General features: G+C 36.6%; 1 protein-coding gene across 6 annotated transcripts in view; it reads left to right on the top strand.

Moving 5' to 3' along the window:
* Positions 1-18,004, top strand: part of LOC107657113 (alpha-ketoglutarate-dependent dioxygenase FTO-like) — a 189,365-nt gene that overhangs the window by 73,201 nt on the left and 98,160 nt on the right. For 3 of the 6 annotated variants that reach the window (XM_016445127.1, XM_016445123.1, XM_016445126.1), the window contains exon 8: positions 1,626-1,750. In XM_016445127.1, coding sequence (XP_016300613.1) covers positions 1,626-1,750 — 125 coding nt within the window. Of the gene's footprint in view, positions 1-1,625; positions 1,751-1,832; positions 2,057-4,821; positions 5,087-18,004 lie in introns of those variants that run through there. The other 3 variants (XM_016445125.1, XM_016445124.1, XM_016445128.1) reach the window with 3 other exon arrangements.

Raw genomic sequence — 18,004 nt, 5'->3', positions numbered from 1 at the left:
CCCCCCCCCCCCCTTTTATTTCAAGATAAGAGCAGTTGTTTCTTTATTGGGGATACTCAGGAGCCAGAGTTGCTGTGCAATCCTAATGTGATTATATGCTGCCATATTTGTGATAGTCATAAATGTATTACTTAAACAATATTCACTCATGAATATGGTTGTGTATTACTAATTTATGATTGTTTGAGGTGCAGAACCTTATGGAAAAATGATTGCATTAAAAAAAGAAGAAGCCTGAAACCTTGCTGTTATTGTGTGACTATAATAGAAGGTTTGCACAGAAAATCTTGCCTTATGCCATGATCTCAATTACAATTTCGCATATTCAAACTTCACATCCCAGTAAGTTATGAGACACTCCAGGGCTAACAATGTTTTGTCAATGATGTCAAAACATGACACAACATTCCTTTATGCTGTTTAATTTGAATATCTTTGAAATTTTAGTAGAAAATTGTAATGCTTTTGCCCATCGTTACGTTATCACTTACAGTAGTTGTGGTTTCTGTATATAAAGTACACAACCATTCAAAAGTTTGGGGTCGGTAAGATAAAAAAAAAAATTTTTTTTTTAAATGTTCTTGAAATAAATTTTTTCATGTTCACTGCTGCATTTTCTACATTATATATATATATAAAAAAAAACTAATATTGTGAAATTTTATTTCAGTTAAAATTAACTTTTCTTTTTTTGATGTATTTTAAAATTTAATGTATGCCTCTGATGGGAATGCTGAATTTTCAGCAGTCATTACTCCAGTCTTCAGTGTCACATGATCCTTCAGAAATCATTTTAATATGCTGATGCATAGCTCAAGAAACATTTCTCATTAATATCAATTTTTTTTTTTTTTTTTTTTTTAAGAAATTGATATTTTTTCAGCAAGGATGAATTAAATCGAAATTAATCGAAAGTGACATTACAAACATTTACAGTGTTAAAAATATAAAATAAATGGTTTTATTTTACACTTTCCATGCATAAAAATACTGAGAATACTGAATATATCACTGTTTCCACAAAAATATTAAGCAGCACAACAATTTTCATCATTAATAAATGTTTCTTGAGCATATAATAATGATTTCTGACAACTCATGTGACACTGAAGACTGGAGTAATGGCTTCAAAAAAATTCAGTGTTGTCATCACAGAAATAAATTATATATAGTATGCCTCTGATGGGAATGCTGAATTTTCAGCAGTCATTACTCCAGTCTTCAGTGTCACATGATCCTTCAGAAATCATTTTAATATGCTGATGCATAGCTCAAGAAACATTTCTCATTAATATCAATGTTGAAAACAGTTCAACTGCTAATTTTTGTGGAAACCTTGATACTTGTTATTCAGGATTCTTTGAGGAATAAAAAGTTCAAAAGAACAGCCTTTATATGAAATTGAAAAAAAATTGTACCATTATAAAAGTCTTTACTGTCACTTTTGGTTAATTTAATGCATCCTTTCTGAATTAAAGTATTAATTTCTTTCAAAACACAAAAAATACTGATCCCAAAAGTTTGTATAGTGTATTGTATTACATTGTTGTGCATAACTGACTGACTGACCAAAACTGATTTTGTGTAGTTTGAAGTTATAAACTGACTATGTTGTTTGTTTGCAGACTCAGCTGCTGCTGGATGTGGTGGAGGATGAGAACACGGCGCAGGAGAACAGAAGAGAGATGGCAGACGTTTTACTGAATGCCCTGACGGACAGACAGCAGCACAGACAGACATGGAGGGACAGGTATGTGCCATTGTGCTAAACTCTTGTGTTTAATGTCACATCTTCAGTGAATTGTATAAAAGAAAGGATTTTTTTTTTTAAGTTAGCAGGAGGACAATCCTTCAGGCCAAGAGAGTTCACACAAACACACACATACACATGTGCCGATAGCCCATTGACTTCCTTCCTCTGAGATAAGGGCGACTGAGAGACATAGACCATTTGTTCCGATAACACAGCGAACCAGCCGTGCACACACATATACACATACCAATACATTAGCACACACTCCTCCTTTCTCTTGCTTTATTATTTCCCATCAGACTACTGTGTGTGTGCATGTGTGTGGTAATCTGTCTTCATTCAGATCAGACCATTAGTCAGTATGGCCTGAAATAACTGAATTTCCCCCTTGAACAAAAATAAGGACTCCTCGCTGTCTTCTTGTTTCTGTAAAGTGGCCCCTTTAAGGGGGTCGTCCCCTCGCTTTGACCCCAGAGTGACGCCCAGGGCTGCTGGTACCTGTAAACAGTGCTGGTATTTGCTAAAACTGCATTCTTAAATCAGATGATGAAAACTACGAAGCAGACCATGATTCATTTGTCAGATGGCGTCAAGGACACAAGCACACACACTTTTAGCCCTGTGTGGTATGGTATTTTAATTTGGTATGTTTCTTCTAATGATTTGTTTTAGTTAATTAGATGCTGTTGTTAACTGATCCACATTATCCAACATAGTTTTATAGAAATTTGCGAAAAATATTAATGTTGCCATATGATAGAGCTGTACCGCAATGGAAACATTGGAAATGGAATTGCTGTTTGTTTTTGTTTTTTTAGGTCCCCCACACACACACTGTTGATAGTGGCTGATGTTCTATTTACTATGATAAAAATGCATTTACTATATCCATAAATAACACAATTACAAATTACAGTATGTTTTCTTCTTTTCAGTCAAAAATGAACATGGAAATGTTCAAGCTCTTTCGAAATACGTGCCCCTGTATACATTTTTGCAAAACTGAAAAAACTTACCAATACATACGAATCGCTGCAGTTTCCAGTTGAAATAAACACTAGAGGCAGTAAAACTCCAACAACTTTTATTCCTTTTCACACACAGTATGATTTACAGCTCCACAGTTTTGATTAATAAAGCCTCATTTTCGCGCAATTACTTTAGGAATATTATGTTATATATTCAAAACAATTTTAACTTGCTGCGAGATTTCAAAACGGATACTTTTGAACGTTAGCGTCACATATGCAGCTTCATATGTATGGGTTTTGATATTCAGTAGGTTTGTTCGGTAGCTCACGCAGAGTTGCACTTGAGTGATAAAGAGCTCCAGTACGAATCCCTTGAAACTACGCTTCGACAAAACAGCTCAAACCTGCATATAAGGAACTTCAAATGGCACGGTTGCATTAACAAATGCATTTTTATATCAGTTTTGCATTTGTTAACACTATCAGGTAGGTTTAGGGTTGGGTTTGGTGTAGGGGATATTTCCAACACAATAGATTATTCACTTTTAGCGACACTCCCCGGATATTTGAATTATGAACTGCCGCAATACGTACCTGAAGCAATGTAATAAAAACACAGCAATACGTGCCTATATCAACGTAAAAAAACGTACCAGGGTCACGTATTGAACCCGTGTTTTAGCACCACTCACTGGACATTTCACTTTGAAACTGCCGCGAAACGTACAGTAAGGTACGTAATAACGGTGTTGCAGAAATGTATTTAGAGGCACGTATTTCGAATGAAATGTTTTATGACACAGGTTTGCTAATCCGATTGACAACAGTGAACATTTTCAGAATCATTGTTTTTATGGTTTTAACCCATAGGGTTCACTCAGTAAGTTTGTAGGAGTGTACAAATACTTTAAATAAATAATTAATTAGATATTTATATAATACAAGGAAAAATTTAGCTTTTTGTTTAGAAATTTTTTTTTGGACCATTTTCCATTGTGTTACAGAGTTACCAATAATAATACTTTGTTTCTCTTTTATATATGGTAACGTTCAAAAGTTTGGGGTCAGTAAAATGTTTATTTATATATTTATTTAAGAAATCATATTAGAGTGTTACTTGAGCACCAAATCAGAATGTAATATTTCACAATAATTTTTGTAACATTTCACAATAGCTTTTTTTTTATCAAATAAATCCAGCCTTGGTGAGCATAAGAGAAATTTTTTTTTTTAAATCTTACCGATCCCAAGTTTTTGAATAGTATTTGTTTCTATTATATTTAAAAAAAAAATCAAATGTGGAGAAATATTTCACCATTAGAACAATTTGTTCCTTGTAGTCTTAGTTTCATCTCACCGCTGAAGAAACTGAGTGGTTACTTACACACACAATGTATTTGCACACTCGGTCACGGCCACGGAAGTTTATTTCATCAGACGGAGCAGCGTGATTAGATAAAGCTACCTTCACTCCTCTGTGTGCACACACTGCAATGTGTTTGAACTCATCCCTTTCCACTATCACTTCCTGCCCCCCTTCTGGAGCGGATAACGTCACTCTTCGAAACATCAGGCACAGGTCTGTAAAGTAGCTGTCAACAAATCGCATTCAGGGAGGGGAGGCAGATAGCTCAGGCTAAGGTTAAGACACGCTGCTAAGACAAAAATGAACTCATAGCTGATAATATCTCCTTCGACACGAGCTGATAAAGTGAACGTCGTACACCACGTTCTGCTCACCTGAATGCTGTGATGTATTAATGCTATTATTTTGACAGACTGTCATAACAGCTATCATGACTCACAGTGCCGAACACAAACATCCATTTCTGACCACTCTTCTTGAAAAGAAACTTCTTGGAGCAGCGTGCTAAATCATGTCGCTTATTTTGCCGTGAAAGCCTGTGATTGTTTTATTAATTTAGTATGCAGCAGGCCCGCTCCTCACATTATGCCTTTCTTTTGTTTCTGTGTCTGTGTTTTGAGTGGTAAAAACCGGGTGATGGATGGTTGGCGCTACAGGCTCATAAACATAAGCACAGCGGGCTGATTGATTAAGGCTTTTATTGTCTTACAGACATTTGCTTTCTTAAACAGTAGTTGGAGTGTTGCAGACTGTGGGGCCTCTGGACCTGCTTTCAGCTATCTGAAGTTACCCTGAAGGACAGAGATGCTAAATGTGACTGTAGGCTTCTCCCGTTGACTTATGGGTACTCAGGCTTATTAACTTACCTAATGCACTCATGCAGGTCACCTTCAGACATTTTGGCTCTTTATGTTAACCTCTTTAGATGGACTCGTTAAAAATATGTTTGGCACATTTTTGTCATGTACTTTTTATTTTTCTCTTGTAATATGAAAATGACAAATCACCCAGATTAACAAATAATCTCCTATGAATTATTTTACTGGACTTTTACTGGAATCTCTTTTTTTCCCATAACACACGACGTGTGGAATTTAAATTTGGTAAATAAACCGCAAAGCCAATAATAATAAATAAAAATGTTTTTATCTTATACTGCTGGCCTTTGTTTCTGGTGTGCGCTGCATTTCTATTCATTATTTAAAATTGAATAAATGAAATGCAGGTATGTGCGTTTAGATCTGTATCTCTGTTGCGGTTGTTCTCAAGCTTTTTGTCTTAAAGTTCCCATTCTCCAACACATTATTTTGTATTTTTTGGTATTTCTGCTATAATTATGGCAACAGAAACTGGGAGTGTTAATATAATAACCATGGTAGTAAACCATGATTCATTTTTAATTCAAAATTGACCATGATTAATTTTTTATTTTAGAAGTTTCAAGAACTGTATGTTATTGAGGCGGGGGGGTTAACATTTTCATTACTTTATTATTATTATTTTTTTATTTTCTTATTATATAAGAACTAATTTTTGAATTTGAATTTAGAGTTCATATTATTTTAACATATCAATTATATATATATATATATATATATATATATATATGTGTGTGTGTGTGTGTGTGTGTTTATTTTTTCATTTAATTAAATTTTTTCATTTAAATAGTTTGAAGTGGTTCTGAGGCCCCCTTGGAAGTTTGCTGAGGCCTCCTGGTTGAGCTTTTTTATAATGAAGGGGTAAGTGCAATGCGTGTAAAGGGGACCATGTATGCATATCCATCTGTGCTTTTGGAATATTCTGGAATGATTTGCGCTTTAAAATGTGTTGTATCTTCCATAGGTCAAAATCAAACACTTACAGAAGGAAGACCTCTTAGAGATTCATTTGCATTGGCAGACGAAAGGGCTTGACCTTGAGGTTTTTGTTTCATCCATATGCAAGCTGCAGTGTCGTGGGTCAAAACCACTGATCTCGCACCCTTTATGCCTGCACAGACACGCTGCAATGAGACTTTACGTAAAAAGTACACATGTGAACACACGCTCAGATAGAACCGACCTTGCTCAGGTAGATAGTACAACTCCTGTCACATTTACATCCCTCCGTTGACTTCTGCAGGGGTCACAGTCCATTCCTGCGGTGGGCAGATTGCGTGTTTGGGAGGTGATGAAGGGGGCAGTGCCGGGAACAGCTGTGTGGTTTGTAGTGACCGTACTAACTGCTGTTGGCTTTGTAAGGTCATTATATGATAATGAAAATGATTACTGAATTACATGGGGGTTTTGGAGAGGGGAGGGGAGTGAACGGGCCTGAGTTTGATAAATGATCTCTGAAAATGCCCATCTGTCTCCAACCCCCTCTCTTTCATTCTCTCTCTCTGTTATATTTCCCCTCTTTTCCTTTTCGTTGCCATTTCTGTGTTTTTGCTTAATCTGTTTTTTTTTGCATTATCACGATAGAGTGAAAAAAGGGAGCAATAGGAGAAGTGTGAGAGGAAGTGTACAACTGTGTGCATTTGTAGTGTTGGACTCTCAGTAAAACCACAGAAGAGAGCAGCCACCGTTCATACTTTACATTAGATAATGGAAAAATTAGCTCACCCTCTCCTTGATATACAAAATGTCTATCAGGTTTAAGTGGACAGGGCAGATTTAGGGCATAATTTACTAAAGCATGTAGGTCATGCAAAACCAGTTTTTCATAGACAAAAAGAGCAGGAGATCATGTACTTGGATGAATGGCTCTATTAAAGGCTTAAGTTATTAATCATAAATCAAAAAGATTTATGAACTGCAAAAGACTTCAGTTAATATGCTCTCTACTGTATTTTGATATTTTGAAAATGTCTCTAAAAATATTGGTAACACTTACAAGGTTCAATTCATCAACATTAATGAATGCATCAGATATCACAATATATATTTATATTATTACAATTTACAAGACAATTGTTTTCTCTTTTGAAATGTAATTTATGATGGTAAAACTGAATTTTCAGCAGCCATTACTCCAGTCTTCAGTGTCACATGATTCTTCAGAAATCAATCTAATATGCTGATTTGGTGCTCAAGAAACATTTATTATTATTATCAATGTCGACAATGGATGTGCTGCTTAATATTTTTGTGTAAACCTTGATACTTGTTTTTCAGGATTTGATGAAAAGTTCAAAAGAACAGGTTTTTTTGTAACATTATAAATGTTTTTACTGTCCTTTACTGACCCTAAACTTTTGAATGGTAGTGTTTGTAGAAATTAATAAATGCTGAAAAAGTATAATGTATACATTAACTATAGTGTTATCTTATAGAACTTTATTATAAAGCATTAGCAAAATATTTGAATTTGAGTTAATCATTCATAACCACAATGCATACATTGTGGCAAATGTTTGTTCGCATGTGTTGCGAGTGAGTGTTGTATCCTGGAGGCTGTAGCTGCCCTCATCACTCACCCTCAGTGTGTGACCTCTGACCTCTGACCTCAGGCTCTGGATGTCTGTATTTTAGTGAGTGCGTTGAGTGTGTTGTGACCTCTCGTACTTCACCTGGGTGGAAACCTTCTGAACAGAAATGCCACAGGCTGTCATCACACACTCACACACACACTGAAAGGTCATGGAGTTCAGAGGGCAAGCAGAAGTTTCTCCACAGACTAGAATATCAAACACCAAACATTACACATATAGACAAACATGATTGCACAAGGTCAGTGTTAATACTTTGCGAGTAGCGCACATTGAATAATCAGATTGTTTTAGAAGAATAAATTTATTAACATGTTACATTTTGAATTAACACTATAATATCGAAATTACTTTAAGTAATGCACAATCCTATTTCTCTTCCATTCCATTGGCTGAGGCAAATGTTTATTTATTCTTAATCATAAAAAATATGTACATTAATGTGAAATCACATTTTTATGCTTAAATTTTAATTTACCAGTATTATTTTAGTATTTTTTCATACATTACTGTAGGACCTTTATAATTTTAAAGTCTGTGTAAAGCAATATTAAATATGTGTTCTGAGTTTTTTACACCATAGAAAAAAAGTTATTAACCACTCAGCCAAATTTGAATGATAAAAAGCAGCCAAGTAAATAAAATAAGATATCAAACCACGCCCACTCACGAGAAAGGTACCATCTCTCTCAACTGTCAAATACCACTACAACCTGAATGGATGCTCCCTCTAGCAGCTTAATTGGATTTACACAGCCATACATGTTTGGTAATATGCATTTACGTGACGAAGGCATAGCTAGCTAGCAAACTGTAGGCTGTAGTAACTAATGGTAATGACAGTAACTCGCGATTGAGTGGGCAAACCTCTGATGTTAATGCGCTCTAGTTGTTAGGTGTGTTCGACTTGAACATCAAAGTATGACATCAAAGTATCGCGAGAGCAATTCGAAAGCATAAGGAGCCATTTGCTCTCTATAGCTCTCACGTTACTTTGATGCCATACCAATGCCACTAGAAGGCAAGCCTGCAACCTTTAGCCAAAAAAGCGTAACGGCTAATGCTAACGCTTCCGGTTTGCCAGTAAGTGGGAAAGGAGGCCAGAGGCTGTTTTTTTTATGGATGTCAATGGAGGAGTGGCTTCACTAAGCTGAATAAACAGCTTTTTAGAGGAAACAGCTTATAATTTAATGAATCGACAGCCTATCAGCTAATCTTCAACATGTTTTACACTAAGCAATACTTTTGGTTTGAACTATTTTTAGAGTTTACACAAAAAAAAAAAAAAGCCGTTTTATGAGAGGTCACTGACTTTTTGCGACAGGTGCGATACAGCTTACGACATTTCTCATTCATTCCTATGCTATCCATAAACAGCGATTGAGTGTCGCACAACCCTGACTGAAATTCAATGACGTCAAGGCTGTAATGTGATTGGTTTTTAAGGCACACGTGATCCAAGTTTACCGTTACGCTTTCTCCAATAGTAAGTAATACAGACCCTTTCATCTCCCTATAGTAACACAATCTCTGGCCATACAACGATCGGTCTGCGCAGCGCTGTTTTGTCGAACACACTTCTTAAGTGTTAGGGGAGTATAGGCTTGTATCTCTGCCGCAATTCTGCGCGCAAAAGATCATATTTTGAGCGCACAAAAGTGCATTTTGCACGCGCGCGATCTGAGTTTTGTGGAGAAAACGTTCATTTCGCAAAAAGAAAAAAGTGTTTCGAGCGCACGAAAATCAATTTTGCATTTAAAATACGTTTTTGGATGTGTGCAGACCTTCTCTTTTGCGCGTGCAACGTTTCACTAGCTTGCTCCCTTGATGCCAGCCCTCAGTGCTCTCTAAATGCCAACAGCTCGCTTGCTCAACACAGCCCAGCGTTACAATATGCCATAATTCCAGCCAATCAGAGACGAGGCTACTAAATTCTGATTGGCTGCCTTGACAACCACACAACATTTCTTGCATTACCACGACAGCAGAAGAGGAAAAATACAGTGCATGCATAATTATTATGCAAGTTGATATTCTGATCATATTTTTTTCCAAGCACATTTTACCAATTCCAAACGACATCAATCTTAATAACCACTGTTAATCTTGTATTTAATACAAGTTATAAACGCCTTATATTCAGGTGTGCATAATTATTAAGCAGATTTATATGATCTTTCGCGCACAGAATTGCGGCAGAGATGTAATCCCATAGGGGAGGGACCATGATCAGTGGCTCCAGTGCGTCATCAAGACATTTTCAGCTTAATTTGAGTTTTACAATTTCGTCATTTATGTGCTTTTGTCATAATTAGTTATTAAAAATATTTCTATTTATTTTTGCTGAGCTTTTACTAAGAAACAATTTTTTTACTAAGAAACTATTTTTGTTTCAGTTTTTATTTTAGTAATTTTTATACTTGTTATGGTTAGTTTCCCAGGCAACATTTCTTCTTCTTTTTAAGTTTAAGTTTTTCATGTAATATTTAATAATAATAATAATAATACGTTTCATTTATATAGCGCTTTTCCAGAGCTCAAAGCACTTTACAAATCAAAATATAAACACAACAAAAAACAAAAAACAATAGTGTATTGTTTTTTTTTTAATTATTTTATTTTAGTTTTATTTCAGTTACTAGAAACAATTTTGAATAGTTTTAGTTTTGACTTTAGTTAACAATAACAAAACTGCAACTGCATTAAATTTAGATAATGACATTTATATTGGCAAAGCTAAAAATACTTATAGTGTAGTGCTAACTGGTTATGAAATCTAGAAAATGATAAAACTATGTTTTCAATGGAGCATTTAGGAAATATATATTCAGGCCGGATCGAATCATGCATGCCATTACAACATGGCACGACACAACATTACTAGCTTTATAATATTAAAAAAGTCAAGCAATCAAAAAATGCAATGCAAAAGTAACTAACAAAAACTGACATATTAATTCATGTAAATTCACAGTCTACATTTTTTTAGGAGTAACACAAAAGCTATACTTAAAAGTACCATTCCCATGAACTGAATGTACAACATATTGCATATTAAAGGTGACATATCATGAAAATCTGACTTTTCCGTCTGAGCTGTAATGGAGCAGCTCTATTCTGGAAAAGGGGGCGAGGAGCAGCAGCTCATTTGCATTTAAAGAAACAGGCCCGAAAAACAGCTTATTTCTGCCTCCACTCAAAATAGGCATCTTCAAAATGTTATAATAAATTATCTGTGGAGTATGTAGCTGAAACTTCACAGACACATTCTGTGGACACCAGAGACTTATATTGCATATTGTAAAAAGGGGCATAATATGTCTCCTTTAACACATTCACAGTTGGTTTTCCCTCTGTCTTTATTCCTCAGTCTCACGTTCATTGGCACACAAATGCACTCCAACGGTTGTCGTCTCATGAGGAACGGGGTGTCTCCATAGCTGTCAATCCTGCGGCATATCTTTTGTCCCAGCAGTGACTGTGTCCCTCCCACCAGGGTCTGACAGAGGCCAGACAATAGAGCTGCTGTCCCTGAGTAGAGGGAAAAAGACCGTTAACGTCTATCTTCAACGAGAACGGACAGGCTCACCCTGCACATGACAGCTCTGATGCTGGGGAGACCTTTACAGTTCGTAAGGATGGAGATATCATGCACACACACGTACACACCTACACTTGAGGGTTTGATGCCGCTTGCTCTCGCTAATGGATCGGTTTAATTAACCGAACCACGTTTGTGTGAGTTTGTCTGCCAGTAAGTAGGATGGGCTAATGAGAAAGCCGTAACAACACACAGGTACACACCCGTATGCGAACATACTTACACATACATGGAGTCAAATGATGGTGCAGTGTGTTTTTTCTTACGGCCTGTGATGGGTGTTTTAGCATCGCTGGCTAGAGCTTCTCATGTGTTTCAGCGAAGGCTCCAGTGCTCACAGGCAAACACCTGGACTTGCTCTCACACACACACGCACATATATTCTCCTGCTGGTGTGTTTGCTCGCTGCAAAGCACTCAAGAGAGGCAACAAATTTATTTGTGTGCATCTGGGTGTGTTTCTTTCATCATCGACAGCACTGTAATTAGTGTGAAAGTGATGGTTGGGCTTAAAAGCGGTCATCTAATTTGTCTGTCTTTATCGAAACAAACATGTGTGGTCCCTCCCTTGCGACGTGCGTGCAATGTGTGATTACCAGTAGAGCGAGTGTCTGAGAGTTTGATCGTAAATTACTCCGATACGCCTAAACCGTTGTTTAGCAATCATAAAGCTATGCATGACATACCCACCACGGCTGCAGTCCCCTTTGTGTGGCTGCTCTCGTATGCCTGCGGTTGTCAGGATTGGAGAGTACATGCAGTGACCCACTCGGCGAACCGCTTGGATTTGGGGGGGCACCAGTACACTCTGGAATGCCGTACTTATTATATTTGTTTGTGGAGAGGAAAAGTAAGTCCTATTTGTTTCTTTGCTCGTGTGTTTGCGGCGAACGAACGCAAACAAGTACAAGGAATTACACCCAAAAGTACACTTGCATACTGGTGAACACATGTGACATCCTAATAGCTGGGCGGATGAGGCCTGTTTCTTGGCACATGGAAGGTTTCATTATATGACCAAACTCTAAACAACAGTTTATAAGAGGACATGATTCAGCAAGTTGCCTCCCCGTGTAAAACTAACGTTTCTCGGTTGCATCCAAATGAGAGGGGAGAATGCCATTAAAAAAAAGAGAAATTGCTTTTCATTTTAATTGCTCGCTTGGCTTAATAAAAACAGCATCGCATAATTATGCTTTTTGCAGTGATAGTAATCGGTTTGCCATGCTTGATGCAGTTATGAGCAACGCAGAAATTCGGGGCCCCAGCAAACAGTTGCGAACTCTGCTATTAAGCGTTGATTTTATATGGAAAGAGAGACTGAGAAACGTGAGGCTAACCAGTGTGGTGCAACATTACTGCATAGCAGAAAAAGCCAAGAACAGTCTGAATTGAAGTGAGTGAGAAGGGGTGAGGATGTAGCTGAGCTAGAATGTGGAGCTCTGCTGGAGCTTAATATGCCGTCGCATCATCCAGGTGGATGCTGCACACTGGTGGTGGTTGAGTAGATTCCCCCTTTCTATGTAAAGCGCTTTGAGTGCCCAGAAATGCGCTATATAAATGTAAGGAATTATTATTATTTTATTATTAATGGCTACTGAAGCACTTTAACACTCTGAAGCGGACACAATCACTCTTTAAGGCAACAACTGCTAAACATTTCCTTAGCTCAGCTGTTTGATACACTTGAATTTGTTGTTTAAAACCGTGGTCCTTACTTTTAAAACATAGCATATTAACACCTTTTATTGGTTTGGCCTAAAGGTGAGAGAGTTCACCCCAAAATTAAAAAAAAAAAATCTCTCATATACTCAACCTCATGTCATTTTATTCACTTATATGGAAACATATATTTGCTCACACTAGAGTTCAAAAGTTTGTAGACTGTTATATATATATATAGTTCATGGGCTCATAGAGCCATTAGCTTACATGAACGCTAATGTGCTCCTATAACACCATTTCTCTTTGTCTCTTAAACACAAGCGCTCTCCCTCTTTCTTTTGGGGGGCAAAAAGATGCAAGAGCTTTATTCTCTGTGTGTGTGTGTGTGTGTGTGTGTGTGTGTGTGTGTGTGTAATTAATTCTTCATATCCTTGACTGTGCTGAAGTGACATGTACGTTAATGATAATGTTAGCTCTCCTTAATCTCCCTCTCCACAGACTCAGACACACTCACTCCTTTTGCCCTTGCACTGTTAATTATTTCCAACACCACTGGAGCAGTCCGCTTCATGGCAAGCATATTGTGTCTGGCAGGCGAGTGGCGGGTTATAAATGATCCTGAAGGTGAAGATGTGACTGTGAGGAGATAGTTATGAAAATTTCATCTGTCTATGCGTTACGGCTACAGCTGCTGATGTCAGTAGAGAAATTACTGCGGGTCAGCCCTGTCAAAGAGAGAGAGGGACATCAGAGCGGACCTGTCAGACCCCAAACCACACACTCAACACAGACTGTCCCCAAGCTGCCTGTATTCATTACCAAACTTAGACAGGGATACAGCAGGCAGGTGGAGCAGACCTTTCATCCTTACCTACTGCGATCAGCTGCTGTCTCGCTCCGAATTACCAAATGTTGGTATGCACTATCAAAGCAATTGCTTGTGATGTGATCAAAGGTGTCATTTTTATTCTTTCTGGATGCATCCAGGTCCAGGTAACGATTTACCACCAAAAATCTAAAGAAAAAAATATATTTTGTGTAAGGAAAATAAGTTTTACTGTTAGGACCCTTGAGATTTTTTTATTTTTTTTTAAATTGTGACATTATATATAATAAAAAGAAAATATTTATTATAATAATAATAATTTAAAATTGTACACTAATCTAGTGTAGAATCTTGCTTTTACATTTTAAAACTGACAGGCTGGTTCTGAGACAAGGGTAAAACAATAAAATATTTACATATAAAGCATTCAGAAATTAGCAAAAAAAAAGAGTGATTAAAGTATGGTACAAAGTTTACAAGAATGTTACCTTTATATACAAAAAAAAAAAAAAATGTTTGAATTAATTGAAAGTAGTTTTAATAAAAATCGACCCAACATTTTTAATTATAATACAGTAAAAAAAAAAGTATTAATTATCCTTAAAATAATGGAAAAATACCTAAGATAGTGTTTTTTTAAAAGATTCATCAACATTTCTACCACCAGAACCTACAATATGTAGCCTTTTTTTTTAAACATTTTTGTACAAAGGTGACTCTTTTGTGTTCACAAGGGTAATTGTATAGATTTTTAAAATTATACAAAGAATGCGAAAATGTGATTTGTAAAAATATTTTAACAATATAATTTCTTACAAAAATAAAAACCAAAAGAAAAATATGGAGAAGATATTTACCCATCTAAACAACCAATGTGATCAGTGTGAATGCAAATTTTTTTTTTGCCATTGTAGACATACCGTATTCACAGATATATTTGTTGCCCATAATTTATTCCACAACTGAAAGTGTCAATATTGGGACAGTCACTGAAATAAAGTGGGACGTATTCAGTTGGTGACCTCAGCGGGGCAGCCTTAAGGGAGAACCACCCTTGTGAAAATTCATAAATCAAATGTGCTGTTCATTTCTTCATGTATAAAACATTTTAAGTGAAAATGTTTTTTTTTGAAGTGCACAATTAACTCAGTGTTGCTAATGTTGTGTGTGTGTGCATTTGTGTTTGACAGGTAAATATAAGTTCACCTTTCTGACGTCCTTAAAAGGATTTTCGAAGGTTCAGTCTATCCTGAAGCATTGTAATTAATACAGGCATGGCCTGCCATCTCCCTGTCCCTCACCACCAACTTACAGTTTCCAGAGAATTCTATTAGCCCAGTCCAGCAGCTGTTAATTACCTCTCTACATCTTAGACAAATGAAAAGCTCTGGTACAGATGTAGGATAGAGTGATACACTGCCTTTCCTCTGCCTCCTATAAAGCCACTTTCGGAAATGGGTCATCAATACGCCGTTGATAAGTGTCTTTGGTTGGTAATGAGTGTTTTATCAGGGTGGGATTAGTGCAGATATTTTTTGTAATTATTGTACTAGCACAGCTCTCGCTGCTTTCTCTGAGGTGTTTGTCCGTGTTTTACTCGAAGCGAATTGTGTGTGAACTTTTCTGAGGATGAAAGGAGCCAGCCTGTGAGGGAGTGCAGCTTATACAGGACTTTGAAATAAAAACAGAGAGCTAATCCACAGCCAAGTGCTTTAAAAAAAAAAAAAAAAAAAAAAAAATATATATATATATATATTTTTTTTTTTTTACATGTTTGGACTAAAAAGACTCCTGTCAAGATGAATTTTATATTTCTTGCAAAGAATATGAAAATGCAATTTAGTTGTATCTTAAATACACAGTTTTAACACTTTTTCCATCATTTGACAAAATTACATAAACAGCAAAGCATGGTGTTAGCAATGCTAAGGTCATGGGTTCGAATCCCAGGGAATGCATTAATTGATAAATTGTACAGTATACCTCGATACCTTTTCCCAAGATAACAGCTCTGAGTTTTCTCCTATAATCGAATAAGTTTACGATTAAATCAGAGCAAGCTTATAATAGTGCTTTAGCTTGAGTGTGTTTGACTAAAGCTTTTGGGTATATTTGATGGAAGGTGCTGATTGTGAACTTGAAGGAATAGTTATTTTCAGCTCGATTGCCACAAACCTTTTCGACCCATCACTCAGTTTGTAAAAACAAAAGAAATGTTTACTGGAGTTTCTTCAGCTACATACACTTTTAGCCATTGGCAAACGGAAAAGTGTTTATTTATTTATTTATTAATTTTTTTCTGAGAGTCATGAACATTTCCGCTTCCACAACCCAAATTGTGTATTTGCTCAGTGACACATTTTTGTGTTGATTTTGATGTTTGTTTTGGATCATTGTCCTGATGGAATATCCAACCACGGCCTATTATAAGATTTCTAACAGAGGCAGTCAGGTATAGATTTTTTTATCTGTTGGTATTTGATATGATGCCGTTTATCTGAACAAGATGTCCAGGACCTCCGGCAGAAAAATAGGCCCACAACATTAAAGATCCAGCAGTATATTTAACTGTGGACATGGGGTACTTTTTTTATCCCTGTTAGCACCAAACCCATCTGGTGGGTTTGCTGCCAAAAAGCTCTTTTTTTTTTTTGTTTCATCTGACCATTTTCGAACAACATTTGCTGATGTAGGGGCTGTTTGATTTTTTTTTTTTTAGGCTTTCTGACCCCAAGACTCAACTAATTTCTGCAAGTCTCCAGTTGTGATCCTTGGAGAGTCTTTGGTCTCTCAAGCTCTCCTCCTCACCGTGCATTAGGACGATATAGACACACGTCCTCTTCCAGGCAGATTTGTAATATCTTTAGTTGATTGGAACTTCTTAATTATTGCCCTGATTGTGGAAATGGGGATTTTAAATGCTTTAGCTAGTTCTTGCAGTCACTTTCTCTTTTGTGAAGCTCAACAATCTTGTTCTGCACATCAGAACTATATTCTTAAGTTTTACTCTTTGTGATGGATGATTAAGGGAATTTGGCCTTTGTGTTCTTCATATTTATAATCCTGTGGAACAGGAAGTCATGGCTGGAGAATTTCATGCTCCTAGTCACCATGGTGTGCTAAAAAAAATTGTAAGTATGAATGGGAATATACTTGAGAGATATTTTACTCATAAGAATTTCTAGGGGTGCAAATAATTGTGGCGGAGAAAAACATGTATTTCATAATGTGAGTTTCCCCCTAATTTCCATTGTTTTACTTCAATGATAGGTTAGAATTTTGTGAATTTTTAAAATGAAAGATCAAAAAGATAAACGATGCAGATTTATTTTCACAGCCACCTTTGCTCATATTTACCAAGGGTGCCAATATTAGTGGTTGGCACTGTATTAGGATTATCATGGTTTTAAACAGTTTACATTTTCACACAGTGTTTTTATATTTTAAAATTAACAGTCTGGGTCTGGGACAAGGGTAAAAAAAAATAATTTGTTAAGTATGGTACAATTTCTAGAAGAATTTGACCTTCATATAAAAAGGTTTTAATAAAACAGGCACTTATATGAGTTCTTCGGTAGAAAAATGTTTGTTACTTGTGGTATAAATTTGTCTAAATCATCCCTTTGAGGGTGGACTTTTTTCTGGATTCTGGTAACCAGTTAAATTGTTCTCGGCAGGGTTTGCAGCATTTAAACAGCTTTACAGTTGACTGCATCACATCTGTATTCCTTTCTGCTGTCATAGCGCAGGTACCAAATGAAGTAGTCTTCATTTGTAAAACTTCTCTATGTGTTAAAATGATTTACTGTGCTAATAGACAGCCATAGATGCATTTAAGTTGAAAATAACCACCAATATTTCTTGAATAAGTTCAGTTTGGCCCTCGAGTTTGAGTTGGTTGTGTGTTGCAGCTACTTGAACTCTTAATATCTTGTATAATCGTTTCTCTCATGTAAGAAGTACATGCTGTTTTCTGTCATTTTCTGCATCTGCTTCTGTCCTATACCTGGTTTCTTCAGCTTCGCTCCATCCTGAGGCTCTCCAGTGCTAGTTTACACAGCCTTTGGTCTGCCTGCGAGTCTGCTGGCCCAGAGGTCACATTATCAACCCACTGCTGGGGGCCTTCAGCCTCAAGGTACCCACTTAACTGCCTGTGGGAAGAGGAGGATTCACTTTCAACTTTCTACTCTCTTTCTCGTTGCTTTGAGATATCCGCTGTGAGTCATTTTTGTTTCCTCCACTCTTCTTTCTGTCGGAGGGCTGCCTTTTTTTCTCGCTCATGAAATCACAATGCGATGTATTCTGCCCGAGGTGCAACTATTCAGAATGCCGTTTGACACAGAGCAACTGAATT

This window comes from Sinocyclocheilus anshuiensis, unplaced genomic scaffold (genome assembly GCF_001515605.1).
Source record: "Sinocyclocheilus anshuiensis isolate Anshui unplaced genomic scaffold, SAMN03320099.WGS_v1.1 scaffold944, whole genome shotgun sequence".
Taxonomy (NCBI): domain Eukaryota; kingdom Metazoa; phylum Chordata; class Actinopteri; order Cypriniformes; family Cyprinidae; genus Sinocyclocheilus; species Sinocyclocheilus anshuiensis.
This window is presented reverse-complemented; position numbering and strand designations above follow the sequence as displayed.